General features: G+C 40.2%; 1 protein-coding gene across 7 annotated transcripts in view; it reads right to left on the bottom strand.

Annotated features, from left to right (window-relative positions):
* Positions 1-745: 745 nt before the first annotated feature.
* Positions 746-18,138, bottom strand: part of LOC137370041 (hepatocyte nuclear factor 4-gamma-like) — a 165,252-nt gene continuing 147,859 nt past the window's right edge. For 6 of the 7 annotated variants that reach the window (XM_068032074.1, XM_068032073.1, XM_068032075.1 and 3 more), the window contains 6 exons: positions 17,567-17,725; positions 10,339-10,426; positions 10,062-10,214; positions 8,074-8,310; positions 5,869-5,991; positions 746-2,239 (listed from right to left, as the gene is read on the bottom strand). In XM_068032074.1, coding sequence (XP_067888175.1) covers positions 2,115-2,239; positions 5,869-5,991; positions 8,074-8,310; positions 10,062-10,214; positions 10,339-10,426; positions 17,567-17,725 — 885 coding nt within the window. In that variant the 3' untranslated portion in view covers positions 746-2,114. The remainder of the gene's footprint in view (positions 2,240-5,868; positions 5,992-8,073; positions 8,311-10,061; positions 10,215-10,338; positions 10,427-17,566; positions 17,726-18,138) is intronic. The other variant, XM_068032068.1, reaches the window with a different exon arrangement.

The following is an 18,138-nucleotide window of genomic DNA, read 5'->3' as shown; positions in this document are numbered from 1 at the left end:
AGGAGAAGTTAGAAGAAATATTTTAAGATGGGAACTATTAGAAAATGGAATGCTTTGCCACATTTAACTACTAAAAGACCATTTAAGAGGACATTGAATAGGTATTTAAAAAAGAATAATATAAAATGATATAGGGGAGAGAGGGAAGGAATTAGGATGAGCAGGCTGCTCCAATAGGCTCAGGTGCAATGGGCTAAATATCACAGAAATACCTCACCATCAAGTTCCTCTCCATGTCACACACAATTCTGATTTGGATGTATATCACCGTTTCTTCATCATCGCTGGGTCAAAATGTTGGAATTCCTGAGCACCGTCAGCACATGGATGGCAGACCACAGCCACCTTCTCAGGACAACTAAGGACAGACAGCTAAAGTGATCTTACCAACAATGTCCAGATTCCAAGAACAAATTTTTAAAAATGGCTTCCTTCTGTGCTGTCATTTTTATGATTCATTGGGAGGGATCACCTGAGGCATTCAGGTGTCAAAAATATTTTGCAAAACAACTTTCAAACTTATCTGACATAACTTGTATAAATATACTCAATAATTAATCTAATGACTATGGCAAATAGCAAGTAATATGGCTGGTCTTTCATAAATTCCCTTCTCAATTGCAATTAGGGAGGGCCAACAATGCTGGCCTTGCCAGCGACACTCATCCCAAGAACGAATAAAAAAAAAAGTGCAACAGTACACAAAACCAGAGCTAGCTTGATGTCAAATTATGCTTCACATCTGGAAAGTTATTAACATTTATTTGTATTTTTACACATGGAGAACTCCAGTTTTCTGAAAATGTTATAAGTACATGCAATGTACTGAGCACTGAACTCACTTATACAATGCAATACAATATTTAAAATTGTGTGTTCTTTACATTCCAGTATTGATTTTCTTCCAGATATTGATCATTTTTGATTCATTCACAATAATTCATACAAAAATAATTTCATGTTTATAAAATAGATCATTGCATCAGAATAAATTACAATGATTATATAATTACTCACTTTGTATGTACAAACCAAGAAACAGTTGTAAATGGGTTCACCCATTTCCACAAGGTAGAAGAAAAGATGCATTTAGGCAATTTAAGGCAGTTTTTTTTTCAGTCAAAGCTACTGGAGCAACATTTATTTCCCAACAATATCTATAGATTAACTCTAAAGCAATAAATGTTAAACTTTGATATTACTCTGGAAGCTAATCTGATTAGAGATTACCACACATTTCATAAACAGATACAGAATAATAACTATTCTGGTAAAATCGAGTTGCATTATTTTTCAGTAAAGCTCCCTTTTCTGGTCATGCAATGTGAAACCACATGGTAAAACCTGGCAGCCACATCACTGCTGCCAAGAGATATACCGAGAGTGGTACTGTGAAGTATGGATATAAATGGCTAGACACAAAACAGGGAGGTATTTAAAAAGAACTATGTACAATGAAAAAAGATATCTGGCAATGTGATGTTGGTTATAATATTATAAATCTGAGTTTCAGAGTTATGATATCATCAGTACCCCTTGGTTGGGTTGCCATCATGTAACACATTCAGTCATTTATAGGCTTTAATTTGTCACCTTCAATTTTCACTTACCTTAAAACTGAAGTAAAGCCAGTCTCAGAAGGCAGAATTGACAGTGTATAACATAACCACGTATGAAATAACCTAATTATTCATTATCGCAGATCTAAGTTATGGCAACATCAATATGGAAAATAGTGAAACAACTAACCAGATGTAAATTGATAAATCTAATCTATAATCTATAAAAATTACAACATGAACTTTTGATATGAACTAAGTTTGGTTTGTGATTTTACAAATAACTTTAACCAAATCCCTTTAAAATATTAACCTGAGATTGCAACTTGTGTTTAAGAGCAATACCTTTTGCTCCTGTAATGGTAAACCCCACAAAAGCAACAGTGTTGGCAAAGTCAAGGAATTAATACAGCCATTAATACAGTCAGTACAGAATGGCAGTGTTGCTTTCCACCTGTGGCTTGATCCTGCTTGCAGTCCGGCAACTTAATTCAGGTTCTTGGTTTTCAAGTGTACAGAAAGCGCAATCTGTCATTCTTAAAATGAAGTTTGGCATCATAAGCCCTTCTGCTTTGGCAATGGCACTTGTTGAGAAATAACCGAGTGCTGGTTTGAAGCAAGTTTGTATTGTTCTTGTCCTGAACCTTGTGGAGGAGATGGTAGTGGGGTTTCTGGTGTAGCTGCAGTCAAGTGCACACAAAATAGATGCTATGGTTACAGTCATGCAGTTTTTAAATAGCAAATATGTCTCTAATGAGGTAAAAAAAACATAAAACGCATGTTCTTTCTAATATAGTAAAAACGGAACTAATACTTAAGCCATGTTAGTGAAGTGCTTTCAGTAATACTGTACAGTGAAAGGCTATGCTTCCATCTCTGGAATACCAAATTTCCAGGTGCATTGAAGGCCTCCAGCGTCTTGATTGTCTCAATTATCTTTACTGTGCACAGCATCCCATATGATCCCTCACATCATGCTACAAAACTAATAAGGTTCTGATGGTGCAGCCTTAGCAGGCTATTTGCCTGATTCTGCCCTGTTTTCTGGGATCCCACATTCTATAATCGGTAAACTTGAGATCATCCAAAACAATGTTTCCCATGTCCTTACACCAAGTCCCTTTCACTAGTCACCCCTGTGCTCGCTGACCTACACTGACTACTGGTCAAGCAATGTCTCCATTTAAAAATTTTCATCCATGTTTTACTATTACTCCATGGCTCACCCCTCCCTATCTCTGTAATCTCCTCCAGCCTCACAACCCTCCAAAATACCTGCACTCATCTAATTCTGGCCTCTTCAGCATCCCCGATTTTAATTGTTCCATCATTGGTGGCTGAGCCTTCAGCTGCCTAGGCCCTAAGCTCTGGAATTCCCTCCCTAAACCTCTCTGCTTTGCTTTCCTCTTTTAAGACACTTCTTAAAACCTACCTCTTTGACCAAGCTTTATTTGGTTCAGTGTCTAATTTTGCTTTATTATGCTCCTGTGAAGTGCCTTGGGACATTTTATTACATTAAATATGCTATATAACTACAAGTTGTTGTATTGTGCAGAAATTTGAATTTGGATGATCAAAATGAATTGACTTGGTGCTGACTAGGCAGCACTGTGACGATGTACACCTTATTTAGCTATGCATTAGCCACGGGTGGTCATCACTTTAAATTTTCAAAAGAGTGGACAGTAATTTATTATACATTGGTCACAAACAACAGGAGAAATAACAATGTGGCAGATTTTCAACCTGCTGTTCGGAGGTTAAATGGAAATTAAAAGTGGGTGGTTTCCCTAACTGGCAGTCAATCCACCAGGGCAGCAAACTGAAACTCCAACTCAACGTGATGTGTTTCCTAACCCTAAACAAACAAGGTCTCTTTAGTATGAACATTATCTCTAAGCTTTTGATAAAATATATATAATATTAAAAAGTTTTTAAAACACAAACAATATTTTATTAATTTTATTTAAGAATTATATGCCTGGAGAATCTTGACTTTCTGTGCTATGTTTCTCAAGCTTACATTTGCTTAGGCATTCATTGAAATTATCTTGACACTATGGCGTCATTCTATAAACTGATTTTGTAAAAGTGGAAAAGATAAGCTACAATTTACAGGAACAAGCTTGGTATTGTTGTACCACTGAGTAATACCATACATCTTACCTTTTATGGCATTTCACTTTAATTACTATTTCACTTATGTTATGCTAGCTTAACTATGCACAATACTCACATACACAATGGCAAGAAAATCAAAGCAATACTGTTGTTGACAAATTTTACAGTATCAGGAATAAAGCCTTGTAGTATCCTGAAGGTAGATGTTTAATCAATCAATCATGATTGAGCTGCCGCCCAAATAGCGAGCCAGCAGCTCTTAGTCCCAGCAGCGCCACCGGGAGCGGTGGCCACTGCTGGGACTGCAACCTAGCTTCATGATCAAGATGATGGAGAGGACGGAAAAGAGTTTTTGGGGCTTCGTCGGCGATGATCGGTCGTGCCTCAGCAAGGGAAGGGGGGTCGAAAAAAAAAGGGGCGGCACAGTGGCGCAGTGGTTAGCACTGCAGCCTCACAGCTCCAGGGACCCGGGTTCGATTCTGGGTACTGCCTGTGTGGAGTTTGCAAGTTCTCCCTGTGTCTGCGTGGGTTTTCTCCGGGTGCTCCGGTTTCCTCCCACAAGCCAAAAGACTTGCAGGTTGATAGGTAAATTGGCCATTATAAATTGTCACTAGTATAGGTAGGTGGTAGGGAAATATAGGGACAGGTGGGGATGTTTGGTAGGAATATGGGATTAGTGTAGGATTAGTATAAATGGGTGGTTGATGGTCGGCACAGACTCGGTGGGCTGAAGGGCCTGTTTCAGTGCTGTATCTCTAATCTAAAAAAAAAAAATGATTCTGTTTGAATTTTACTAGCTCTGTTCATGGCATCATCTCAACTAATTAACTGAATTAGATTGTAGTCCACTTATATCTGATGTACATATTGTGAACAACCATTTTCAACAGACAAAACCTCTAATCCCAAACTCAAATAGGAAATCAAGTGCTCTTAGTACCTTTTTAATCAGATAATGAAAATTGTTGTAAATGATTGATTTGGTTTGGGATTTGGGATTACTGCTACCTCTCCTGATGTTTCTAATCACTGTGGTGGAGTGGGGCTGGTCTGTGCTGTGCTGTGCTGTGTTGAATTGGTTTGAGGAGTAGCTGGAGCATGGGTGAGTAGTGATAAACAATAGCAGCTGTGCAGAAGCAAGGTCAGGATTCAGTGTCAGCTGTAAGGCACCAAGAGGAACCTGATAACTAATTCTTCTAGTGTGCTAAAGGTGACCCTGTGCTCAGATTTACATCTGCGTTGCCTGTGCCATAGCGAATAAAGAAAAAGAACTTGTATTTATATGATGATCCCAAGACATCCCAAAGTGGTTTACAGCCACTGCAGTACTTTTGACGTATAGCCACTGCTGTAATGTAGGGAACGTGGCAGCAACTTGGTACATAATAAGGCCTCACAAGCAGCAATGAAATAAATGACCAGTTAGGGGTAGGTTGAGGTATAAATGTTGGCCAGGACGCCAAGAGATCTCACTGCTCTTCTTCTATTAATACCGCGCGATGTTTTATGTCAACCAGGGAAGGCAGATTGCGATAAAGCTGGCACTTAATGGAATGAAATCGGGCTCCACAATTTATGCCCTATAACAAACTATAAATAGAATGTCATTGTCATGTACCTCAAATTATCAGCTTTAGCTCAGTGTTAGCACTTTCGCCTCTCAGTGGGTTCACTACAGGGACTTGTGCACATAACCCAGGCTGATACTTCAGTGCCTACTGAGGAAGTGATGCACTGTTGGAAGTGCTGTTTTTCAAATTAGATATTAAACCGAATCCCTGGCTGCCCCCACAAGTGGATGTAAAAGGTCCCAAGGTCCCTATTCAAAGATCGGGTAAGGTCTCCATGGCTTGGCAAATATTTATCACTCAATCTACACTACTAAAACAGATTATTGGGTCATTCTCTCCTTGATCTTTGTGGAAACTTGCTTTCCACAAACATTGGCTGCTGCATTTCCATAAAATGCAATAATTAAATTTCAAAAGTACCTTACTGGCTGTGATATACTTTAGGATATCCTGATGATATGAAAATGACTATAACAATGTTATTTCCTTCTTTGTTTCTTCATTGCTATTGCTGTATTGCCATCACAGAGGGATGCAAGTACTCTTCACAAAAGTCTCAGCCTATTTAAAATACCATATTAAAAATATGCACTCAGATATGTGGAAAAAAAACCTACACATCTGTTCACTGTGAACTGCTGCAGTCATTGAACTGATCAAAATAGTCTGGCCTGTCACTGGATCCTGGGCTACATGAGGGTGTACAGGATGATGAAGGTGGGATGGATCACTAGTTGTACCTGCAAAGGAGAAAAATAAAAGAACATTCCAAAATATGGCCTGGACACAACAATGCTTCTTGAAATAAATGCACTTTCTAGAAATTAACATTAATAGATTCAAATTTTTAGTGAACACAACAGTCCATTCTGGCAAAATGCATTCTTTTAAAATTTACAAATGAAGCATAGTAATCTAACACCAATTTCGATCAGTTAAACAATTTAAATAGATATTCAGCTGTGTAAATATGCATTGTGTACTTTTGTGAACTGAAAACTCATTAAAACTGGAAAGAACTGGTAAATGTTGCACTTGAGGTACACGCACTCATACAAAAATGTGAGCTGATGCTGAGGCACTTTGTCAATGTGATTGGAAGACAATACATAACTTCTGAACTATTCTTATTAACTAGTCAAATGAAACTTCCACTTAAACATTCAACTATAGCTTTCTAAAAGAATAAAACAATGGTGAATTGATGCAGTCACTAGATGGAGTTACTGATCAGTTGTGTTTACTTTATTTGAGAGAGCAAAGTTATACAAATACCGGGATTACTGAATAATCATACATAGAATACATGATTCTATGAGTATGACGATGTCAGACTGTTGTTTGACTAGTATATGGGATAGCTCTCCCAACTTGGACACCTGTCCTCGAGAGGACCTCACAGAACTGAGTTTGTCGAAATCTGATTGAGAAGAAATTTCCTCCAATTGAATATTGGGAAGACTGAAGCCATTGTCTTTGGTCCTGCCACAAACTCCACTCCCTCGCCAACAATTCTATCCCTCTCCCTGGCAAGTGTCTGAGGCTGAACCAGACTGTTTGCAACCTCGGTGTCAGATCTGACACTCAAGATGAGCTTTCAACCACATATTTGCACCATCCCTAAGACTGCCTACTTCGACCTCCAAAACATCGCACCCTCTGCCCCTTCCTCAGTTCGTCTGTTGCTGAAACCCTCATCCATGCCTTTGCTACCTCCAGACTTCACTACTTTAATGCAATCCTGGCCAGCCTCGCACATTCTACCCTCTGTAAAACTATGCTCCCCCTCTCCTAACACGCAACAAATACCGTTCATCCATCACCCCTGTCCTTGCTGACCTACTTTGGATCCCGGTTAAACAATGCCTCAATTTTAAAAGTCTCATCCTTGTTTTCAAATCCCTTCATGGCCTGGTTCCTCCCTATCTCTAATTTCCTCCAGCCCTAAAACCCTCTGAGATATCTGCAGTCCTCTAATTCCGGACTCTTGAGCATCCCCTTTTTAATCACTCTCCTATTGGGGGTCATGCCTTCAGCTGCCTGGGCCCTAAGCTTTGGAATTCCCTCCCTAAACTTCTCCGCCACTCTACCTCTCTTTCCTCCTTTAAGACACTTCTTAAAATCTACCTCTTTGTCCAAACGTTTGGTCATCTGGAGGATTCAAGGTTTTGCCTGTAATTTCTCACATGAAGATTTTCCAATTTTAAGAGTGTCAAATTAGAGGCATCAATAAAGATAATATGATTCATCGCAGAAAATGAAGATAGCAGCAGAATACTTAACCTCAGCTGCAATTAGAGGCTAAATACAGAGCAGCATTGACAGAGGCATTGGAATGGGTCACCTTCCAAACTACTGTCCTCGAAGAAAAACTAGGAAAACTAATTTTAAAAATGGCTGGGTGATGAAGGGTGGCTTAAGGCCAATGAATTACTTGGTGAAGTGTAGTCAGTCATTTTTGTAGGCAAATATGACAGCCAATTTGTGCAGCTAATAATGTTCACGTGGGTTACAATAAATGGAAAAGTTGACTGAAAAAGACAGTCTCGATGAAATACATGGCAGGAATCCCTTCAAGGATTCTCCCAATCGGCTACAGAGACATTGGCGGAAATCCTGTTTACACATCTATCTGAGTGCCCACTAATCTTCTGCCAAAGTTACAGTGGTTGATCAGGAGATCCCAGGAGGAAATTCCCAGCAATATTACTGAGGTAAAAGATTAAAACAGGAAAACGTTGGTGCCATTTTGAGTTTCACACTGGATTATTTAAGAAACCATGTATTACAATTGACTTGAACTAGTATGAAATCACACATACCTCCTAGCAGCATTTCTTGTAGCAAGTTGTCAATTTTAGCCAGTCCAAAAAGTTTGACAAATTGAATTTGTTCAATCATCTGCCAAGTTATGCTTTGAAGAGTAGGCAACAGCAGTAGCAGCTCTCCGAATCGCCCTCGAGAATCGTACTGTCGATCGTTAATGTAATCTTCCAAACTAACTTGCACTTGGTAACGCATATTCTTGATTTTTGATGGATTGTTTAAAGCCTTAGCATCTATAGGAATATAAATACAAGATGAGATAAAATTTGGATGAATATTTGTCACTAGGGGATAAGAAGGCTCTAAACCAGAGCATCACACAAACTCAGATAGGTGTCAAAGAAGTACATGTTGCCTAATAGCAACTGACCTTTTATATTGAAGATTTGTTTAGTAAAATAAAGCAGGGGGAAAAAAGTTTTATTGGGCAATTGATGTTTGTGGATAATACAGGTGATTTTCCATTCACTACAAGTAATAGACAAAAAAAATTATGAGCCATATGCCTGTCATTTCCCAAGATGTGCTGTTCTCCACAGTGTTAAATTACTGAATCATTGCTAATATTTCCAACTTAATGTTGATTAGAACATCTAGAGCATTGATTTTTTTGTGAAGGCAGAATTTGCACACACCTCAGCCTTAAAGAGGTTTCCCAAAGCAAAGCTGTCATCTGAATGCATCTCCATGCTATGTAATCACTATCACTATGTATGATGGCACTCGCTCATATATCTGACAATTTGAACTTCTACCTCTGCTTATTTGCAGGAGAAGGTTCCACATTACATGGAAGGAAGCCCCACATGCCACCAAATTTAGGGCCTTGAGTGATTTTGAAGATGTCATCCCCTAGATCATTGCGTAAGAGGGCACAGAGGGAGAACCTGAAGCTAAGCTGGAGGCCATTCCCTTCCTCAGGGTTACTACCATCCTTATCATGCTTTTCCTTCTCACTCTCTCACTGGTACTAAAGCAAACAGTAAAAAAAAAACAAGACTATGTGGCACATTGTGCTATAAGATATATATCATAGTTCAATGAGGACAGCATCTCTTCTTTTTTTTTAAGCTGTGTCTCAGGAAGCCCAGTAGCCCTGACCAGCCCAGAACCTACAGTGTCTAGTGTCAATCACATCGACAACTGCAAGCATCAGCTCAGCTTTATTCATCCAGCAGGATTTAGAAAGAAAAGGGCAGGAGGGTTGAGATGGGGAGAAATCTCCTCTCTCAGAGGGCTGTGAATCTTTGGAACTCTCCACTCCAGACGCTGTAGATATTCCATTCTTACATGTATTCGAGGCTGGAATAGATAGATTTTTTGTCTCTCCAGGAATCGAGGGGAGAGAATGGGAAAGTGGAGTTGAGGCAGAAGATCAGCCATAATCGTATTGAATGGTGGAGCAGACTGGAGGGGTTGTATGGTTTAGTCCTATGTTTAATAAAACTGTGGGACATGCTGTCTTCATAGTACATGCATGTAATTGTGTTTCAATTTTGACTTTATTGATGAGGGGAAATGTTCTGCAAATAGGTGGAGATCTCATGGTACCATTCAAGTTAGACGTTAGGAACATGAATACCGATATGTTGTAAATGCTCAGATTTTAAACACATTGTAGTAGGGGCAATTTTACAAAAATCACACTCCTGATGCACAGTCTTGCTAGGCGTGAGCACATATTGGGAATTCAGATGTGGAGAGTACTTGTCTGTATTCCTATTTCATGCTCCCAGCAGACAAGGCTCCCTACCAGGAATGCCAGTTTTGCAAAATTATTTCTAATGACGAAAAAAACACTGTTTCATTATCAAAAGGTAGTGAAGCAATTCAAACCTCAACTTCAGACACTTAAAACTTCTAGCTCTAATTTTGATTCATCAGATAGGTTCTGAACTATTTTCTATTTCCAGTGGAAGGCACAATGTCTTGTCACAATGATGTAATGTTAAACATTCTTTCTAATGTGAAAACTTGTACAGACCTGGATCAAAGAAAACAATTGCTTTCAAGCAGGCATATTCATTGTCATCGATCTGAATTTCTTGGAAAGGCTGCACCAACTCATCCAAAATCCTATTTGCCACACGACTAATTTCCAATTCCGGACTGTTGCGATGTATGGCATAATCATTTCCTGTTGAAAATGGCATAGTCAGTATTGTATTTTCTTTCAATAAGAATTTCTCACGACAATTATAACACATCAGTTCTATGGAAAATACATTTTTAAATATATATGAATATAAAGGCAATTTTACCTAGTAATAGAACATCCTTGTATAACATGGATCGTTTGGCCACTCCAAGCAGCAAGTGTTCCCCGGCATGTGCTCTCAACAAAGCAACCTAATATATAACATATACAAGGAAGTTAAAAACTACATTATGTTCAAGTAATTGATAACTTCTAAGACTATGTACGGACAATTGTGGATGAGAATAGTACGATCTCTCTTTGAAGCTCAGAACCTAGATTTTGATTTTATTGATGAGGAAAAGGTTCTCTAAATAGGTGAAGATCTCATGGTACCATTCAGTTAGAAGTTAGGGACATGAATACCAATATGATTACTAAATGCTCAGATTTTAAACACATTATAGTAGGGACCATTTTACAAAATCACTGTCAAATTTTGGGTAGGTTTTGATAAGAACCAAATTAATATTTATGATGTTAGTGTATTACACAATAGGTTTCGTTAAAAACAATGACTTAAAAAAGGATAATTAATGGCTCTTTCTTAATCTGTCTATAAATTTCTAGTGTCAGCAAAAGTTAGTCTGCTTGTTTGGCAACGTTTGGTTCCCACAAATAACACTTCAATTTTAAAATGGTGCCAAACTATATAGAGTGCGACAGGATACTGTAAATCAAGGCAACCAGATGCTGGCTTTTAAATTCCAGTTAAGATCAGGTCCAAAACAAATTCCAAAGTTGAAATGACTCCAATTAGGCAATATATGGTTCATCTGAAAAATTTCAATTTTGTTCAATTTAAATTATTTCAAGTTTGACCATCTACCTTTTGATGGCCTGTACCTTTCTTTGAGGACATGGGCCCTCTTTGTCTTTGCTGGGTCCCCTGCCCCAGATTATGTACTACCCGCAAGCGAAAGAACAAGGTAGATGGTAGATGGTCTGCTACTATACCATTGCCTATGCCAATCTTGGTCAGCATGAGAAATTGCATACAAGTAGCCTGAGGGAGAGTCCCACATCAAGAGAAATGACTGGTCTGGACTCCACTCAGTACCTCATTGCAACACAATGGCTGAGTCTGCAAAGGCAATGAAGCAGGGAAGTTTACAGTTTTTGTAAAAAGATGGCTGCATTCACATGAAGAAGCAAAGGATATTTTTCTGCATGTGAAAGCACAAATGCTCCTATCCTGACATGACAGATAGTTGATGCCTTGTATCTACAGGGGGTATCAAATTCTTGGCAGACATTTTACTGGTTGGGTTTGGGCATCATGTAGTTCATTTTTTTTTGCCAGGTTTCTGGTGGCAGGATAACCTTTCATTTATCCTGAAAAATGAGAACTGGAAGGTGATCTGTCCAGAGGTATAGTGTTGGAGGGGGAAACAGGTCCTAATCTAAACTCAGTTGCTGTAATGTACATTGATTTCACAGTGTTAAAGGAATGGGAGTGAGAGATTCATCAGTTTTTTTATGTAGTTTGGGATTTTGCACTGGTCAGTGGAATGGGCTTTATAAATATTCAACTGAAACTAAAATCCTTAAAAACCATGAATTCTCAGCACAAGCTACAACTTATCATTGTAAATGCACTGGCAATCAAAGTAATTTTGATGCATCATTGGAGTTAAGTTAATGAGATTGTATTTCATTAATAGCCTTTAACTTGTTTAATATTACAGACCCCTTCCTGAGGGGATATCAGCTGACAGGTGTTATGCTGCAGGAACATAGGAAATAGGAGCAGCAGTATGCCATTTGGCCAATCGAGCCTGCTCCACCATTCAGACAGATTATGGCTGATCATCTACCTCTACGCCATTTTTCCCCACTATCTCCATATTGCTTGATGTCATTAGTATCCAGAAATCTACCAACTTCTGTCTTGAACATGCTCAATGATTGAGCTTTCACAGCCCTTTGGGGTAGAAAATTCCAAAGATTCACCACCCTCTGAGTAAAGAAATTCCTCTTCATCGCAGTCTTAAATGGCCTGCCCCTTATTCTGAGACTGTGTCCCCTGGTTCTAGACTCACCAGCCAGAGGAAACATCCTATCCACATCCAGCCTGTCACGCTCTAAGAATTTTTGTAAGTTTCAATGAGATCACCTCTCATTCTTCGAAACTCGAGAGAATGTAGACCCAGTTTCTGCAATCTCTTCATAAGGCAATTTTTTTTTTTTTAATATGAAGGCCTGGTTTCTACAGCGGTCAGTTCCATTTTGAAACAGCTGCACATACACTTTCCAACAAGCATCCTTGGTTAGCACTCAGGAGCAAGAATGATAGCTGCCCTTTCCCTCACCTTGCCCAAAACACACTGGGGTTCATTGTAGCATTTCAACTGAGAGCAGTCCTAGCTGACATTAGCTAAGTCAACACTGGCTTTCTGACCTCTACGGCTCAGTTTCACACTACAGAACATATTTAAACATCGAGTTATCCAATGACTCACGGAAAATCTTTCAAAAGAGAAACGACTTATCAGGCTGAACACTGGATAAAATTATGTTTTCTGTTTAAAGAAAAGATATGCATTTATACAGCATCTCACACATTATACATTTCTCACAAACACCTCCGAGCATGTCAACAATGTATATTTATTGAGTGCCTTTAATATAAAGAAACATTCCAAGGGGTTTCATAAATAGTTATAAGCAATATGGGCACGGAGCCAGGAAAAAAAGGCTAAGAAGGGTGACTGAAACTTGCTCAAAAAGATAGGTTTTGAGGCGGAGGAAAACCTTTGTTGGGGGGGGGGGGGGGCCGCAGGTGGGAGGCAAAGGATGAGAACTTCCAAACATTAGAACAGAAAACTCTGTATTCATCGGTGGGACAATGGGACTGGAAATACATTGAACGCCAGAGTTAGAGGAATAGAAGAGATACTTGCTGTAGAGATGGCAGAGCAAGGCCATGAAGGGATTTATAGACAAAAGACAAGAATTTAAAATGTAGTGTATTGGCCAGTCAATATTGGGATGATGGACAGGATAACCCAGCAGCTTTTGATTATTTTTCCTGATGTCAGCCCATACATTACCAGATTTATTGAATTCAATTACTCTAATTTGACTTCAAAACTTGGTGGGATTTAAACTCAAAACCTTTAGATTGCTCGTCTCCATAACCATTACACTAATATGCCACTTTACTACTTGGTGCATAGGAATATCCCACATATTGTGATGAGCTGAATGACCAATAGAGTTGAATTATTGGACTGAATTTTACTGGCCCTTGGGCAGCAGGAGCAGAGGCCGGCTTGGGGGGTGGTAATATGCGGAGGAGCCAAGAGGCGGGCACCCAATTGAAGCAGTTAAGGGCCCAAATAGGTTTTATGAAGTGGGGCCGCTGGTATTTTGCTGACATTGGGACTGCCCCCTGCCACGTAGGGGGGCCACCAGCTTCATGGAGGCAGTCTCCCTACAGCACTCCAGGGGGCCATTGGAGCTAGAGGCTCCATGCACCAAAGTGGGGGCCATGAACAGGAAAGGCTGCCCCCACAGCCCCAAGGAGCATCCAGAGGTGCCTGCCTGCTTGGCCCCTCGGGATTTTTATTTTTGTACTCTCTCTCTCTCTCTCTCGAGCTCCGAGCTGCCAAGGCTTCACAGCTGCTAGCCGTATGATTGGGCCGGCAGCATCTACATCCCACCCGCCATCCTTAACTGGATGGTGGTCCCAAAGGTGACAAATTAGGAGGCCACCTACAATAAAATTGTTGACCCACTTCCGCAAGTGAGGGCTCGGGACCCCATTTGTCCCAATAGTAGTGGTACATAATGGAGATTCATTTACTTGCGAAAAACGTTCAATAATGGAATGTACCCATTATGCCAGTTTTTTTGCATTACAGTAATGACTGCACTTCAAAAGTACATCATTGGCTATAAAGTGCCTTTGGATGTCCGAGGTGGTGAAAGGTGCTATATAAATGCATAGCTTTCTTTTTATAATGATAAAAATGTCACTGCAACTTGTTTTATTATAAATTAGATTCCTAGAAGCAAAGCAGAGTATCCAAAGTTTGACATTTCAGATCGCACAGCTATGTGATGCCATTATCTAACAGCTTTAGCTATGCTAAATCTGGAGTTACATCGAAACATAGAAATAGGAGTAGGCTATTCGGCCCTTCGGGCCTGCTGATTGTCTAATTCAGTACCTTGTTCCTGCTTTCTCCCCATATCCCTTGATCCCTTTGGCATTAATATATCTATCTCCTTCTTGAATATATTTAATGATTTGGCCTCCACTGCCTTCTGTGGTAGAGAATTCCACAGGTTCACCACCCTTTGAGTGAAAAAATTTCTCCTCATCTCGGTTCTAAATGGCATACCCCTAATCCTGAGACTGTGACCCCTGGTTGTGGACTCCCCGGCCATCGGGAACATCCTCCCTGCATCTAGCCTGTCTGGTCCTGTTAGAATTTTATAGGTTTCTATGAGATCCCCTCTCATTCTTCTTAACTCTAGTAAGTATAGGGCTAGTTGACCCAATCTCTCCTCATATGTCAATCCTGCCATCCCAGGAATCAGCCTAGTAATCTTTTTCTCTTCACATATTTATAGATGCTTTTACAGTCAGTTTTTATGTTCCCCGCAAGTTTACTCTCATACTCTATTTTCCTTTGCTTAATCAACCTCTTTGTCCTCCTTTGCTGAATTCTAAACTGCTCCCAATGCTCAGACTTGCTGCTTTTTCTGGCAATTTTATAGGCCTCCTCTTTGGATTTAATACTATCCCCAATTTCTTTTGTAAGCCACAGCTGAGCCACCTTTCCGGTTTTATTTTTGCGCCAGACAGGAACGAATAATTGTTGTAATTCATGCACACGTTTTTTAAATATTATCCATTGCCTATCCACTGTCAACCCTCTTAGTAAAATTTCCCAATCTACTATAGCCAACTAGCACCTCATACCTTTGTAGTTTCCCTTATTTAGATTCAGGATCCTAGTTTCGGATTCAACTACTTCACTTTCCATCTTAATGAAGAATTCTATCATGTTATGGTCGCTCCTCCCCAAGGGACCCCTCAAAAGACTGTTAATTAATCCTTTCTCATTGCACAATACCCAGTCTAGGATAGCCTGTTCTCTAGTTGGTTCCTCAACGTATTGGTCTAAAAAACTGTCACGTACACACTTCAGGAAAACCTCCTCCATAGTATTATTGCTAATTTGGTTTGACCAATCTATATGTAGATTAAATTCACCCATGATTACAGTTGTACCCTTATTGCATGCGTCTCTAATTTCCTGTTTAATGCCATCCCTTACATCTCGCTACTGTTTGGGGGCCTATAGACAACCCCCACCAACATTTTCTGCCCCTTGGTGTTTCTTAGCTCCACCCATACAGATTCCACATCATGATTTTCCAAGCCAATATCCTTCCTCACTAATACATTGATTTCCTCCTTTACTAACAATGCTACCCCACCTCCTTTCCCTTTTTGCCTGTCCTTCCTAAATATTTAATACCCCTGGATGTTCAGTTCCCATCCTTGGTCACCCTGCAGCCATGTCTCCATAATCGCAACTATATCATAACCGTTTATATCTATTTGCACTGTTAATTCATCTACCTTATTGTGAATGCTCCACGCATTATGACACAATGCCTTTAGACTTGTCTTTTTAACATTGTTAGTCGTCTTAGCTTTATTTTGCACTATGGCCCCATTTGTTTCTCGCCCTTGTTTTCTCTGCCTTCCACTTTTGCTTCGTACCTTTTTGTCTTTCATTTCTATCCTTGTTTCCCCCTCCTCTGTCTCCCTGCTCAGATTCCCATCCCCCTTATTCTCATATCAGAGTCTCTAAGTGGAAGTTGGCTGAACTTGGAACAGACCAATTTCTTGAATTTTATTTTCCTACATTTTCTCTGTAAATTTTTAAGGATAGGTAAAATACAATTTGTAACTAAAATTACAGTTGAGTTGTTGAATAGTAGCCGACAACATTTCTCACCCTCAATATATTTGGCATACCATAGGCACATCATGTATGCATCTGAGTAGCAAGTTTACTTGCTGTCTTGATCAGTCAGAGTTTGCTCAAATTTTAATTACTATCGATTCAGGCCCTGCCCGAGTGTCCTTCAATGTAGACAAGATTACAGCAATTGCCAAATCATAAATCCTTGTGATGCACAATTATTTAGGAAGGAACAAGAAGCTCTATTTCCTTCTGTAAACTAGTTTGGGTTAATTCGAGATTCATCCCCATCTCTTTTTTTTTAAATTATGACTTGTTTTGCAAATGAATTGGAGGAATTCCAAAACACACTATGAGGGTGGTGAAAGCGGAGATGGTCAATGATTTCAAAAGGAAATTGGATGAGCATTTGAGAGAAATAAACCTGCAGGGATACAGGGATAGAGTGGGGGACTGGGGCTGACTGGACTGCCCAACAGACCCAGCATGGACTCCATGAGCCAAAATGGCCTCCTTCTGTGCTATAATGACTCTATGGCTGGCATTTAATGGTGAGGCGGTGGCCCTGCCCACTGGCCGGAAAGCCAGGGGCGAGCTTACGTCCACCTGGCCTGAAAGTCACTCTGCTACTTTGCATGGCTCAGGCGCTTAATTGCTTCAGGCGGGGCTTCCGCCCCTCTAAGGCAGGAAATTCTGCCTCTGAGAGCTGCTGGCCAATCAGAGGACCACTGCTCAGACTGCACCCAGCCAGGCCCAGCAACAATGGAGGGGACCCTGGAAAAGGTAAGCAGGGGTTGGGCTTCACAGGGACAATAGGCTAGGCCCTGGCGAGGAGGGCAGATCGGAATCTAAGGCAGGCAGGTTGTTTTAGCGGGGGTGCCCAATCAGGAGGGTTCCCCACCAGCCCGCAAGGAGGCCGCCAGTTATTACTAGGCGGTCTCCTCAGGCGCCAAAGTGCTCGTCTGCCACTGGTAAAACGCCAGTGGTGATGGGAAAAAGCCCCTAGGTGGCAATTAGCTGTCCACTTAAGGGCCTCAACTGGCCTAAGGGCTGGCATGCCATTTGCCACCTCGTCTGCCACTGGTAAAATAGCAGCAGGGCGAGTTGGCAATGGGCATGGCACCACCCTGCCTCCCACATGTTTTTATGTCCAACCCCACCTCTTCCCGGGGTGGTGGTGGGGAGGGGGGTTTAAATTCCGTTCTATGACACTAATTCCATATGCATGGATATATGCAAATATAGATGTGCGAGTGCAAATACAAAAAAGCATTCAGCAATGAATTGATACAAGACTTTCCAGTTTATAGCTAAATGACCATTTTGAAAATGTCAATACTGTACCTGATCATCTAACGGCAGTTCACAGAAAGCTGGGATGTATTTTGCCCATTCCACCAAAACCAGCAACTGTTCCTTCATTGACTCGCAGACATCACTAATACTAGCAATTTTCTTTGTGGTAATGTCTGTGCTTGTTGCAGAGACTGAGAGGGTGATCTGCTGAGAAACAAAAACCAGGACCAAATTAAATTACAGCTCAGGAAATGTTAATTGTTTTCACAAGCAGTTGCTGTTCCCAGAACACGATCCAAAGAAGCATTCATGCAGATAATTAAAAACCAAATGAGATTATTTTTGCTTCACTTGTGACTAATGTGAATGGAAATGTGCAGCCTGGTGTTTGTCCACCTTCAATGAGATTTTAAAAGAACCTGCAAACAGGTTTCTGAATTCTAAAAAGATTCATGTTTATAGTAGTATGATACCATTGTAAAATAAAACATGGAGCCGGAAAAACTGGTCAACCAAAAAAAAAAGATTTGTTTGTAAAGAATGTCATAAAACCACACCATGTGAAGTCTTTGAAAGTTAATTAACTTTTTGGTGAAAAAGCTTTGGAACATTTAATACTG

Source organism: Heterodontus francisci, chromosome 5 (genome assembly GCF_036365525.1).
Source record: "Heterodontus francisci isolate sHetFra1 chromosome 5, sHetFra1.hap1, whole genome shotgun sequence".
NCBI classification, from domain to species: domain Eukaryota; kingdom Metazoa; phylum Chordata; class Chondrichthyes; order Heterodontiformes; family Heterodontidae; genus Heterodontus; species Heterodontus francisci.
Note: the sequence above shows the minus strand (reverse complement) of the source record. Positions and strands in the feature narration are given on the sequence as shown.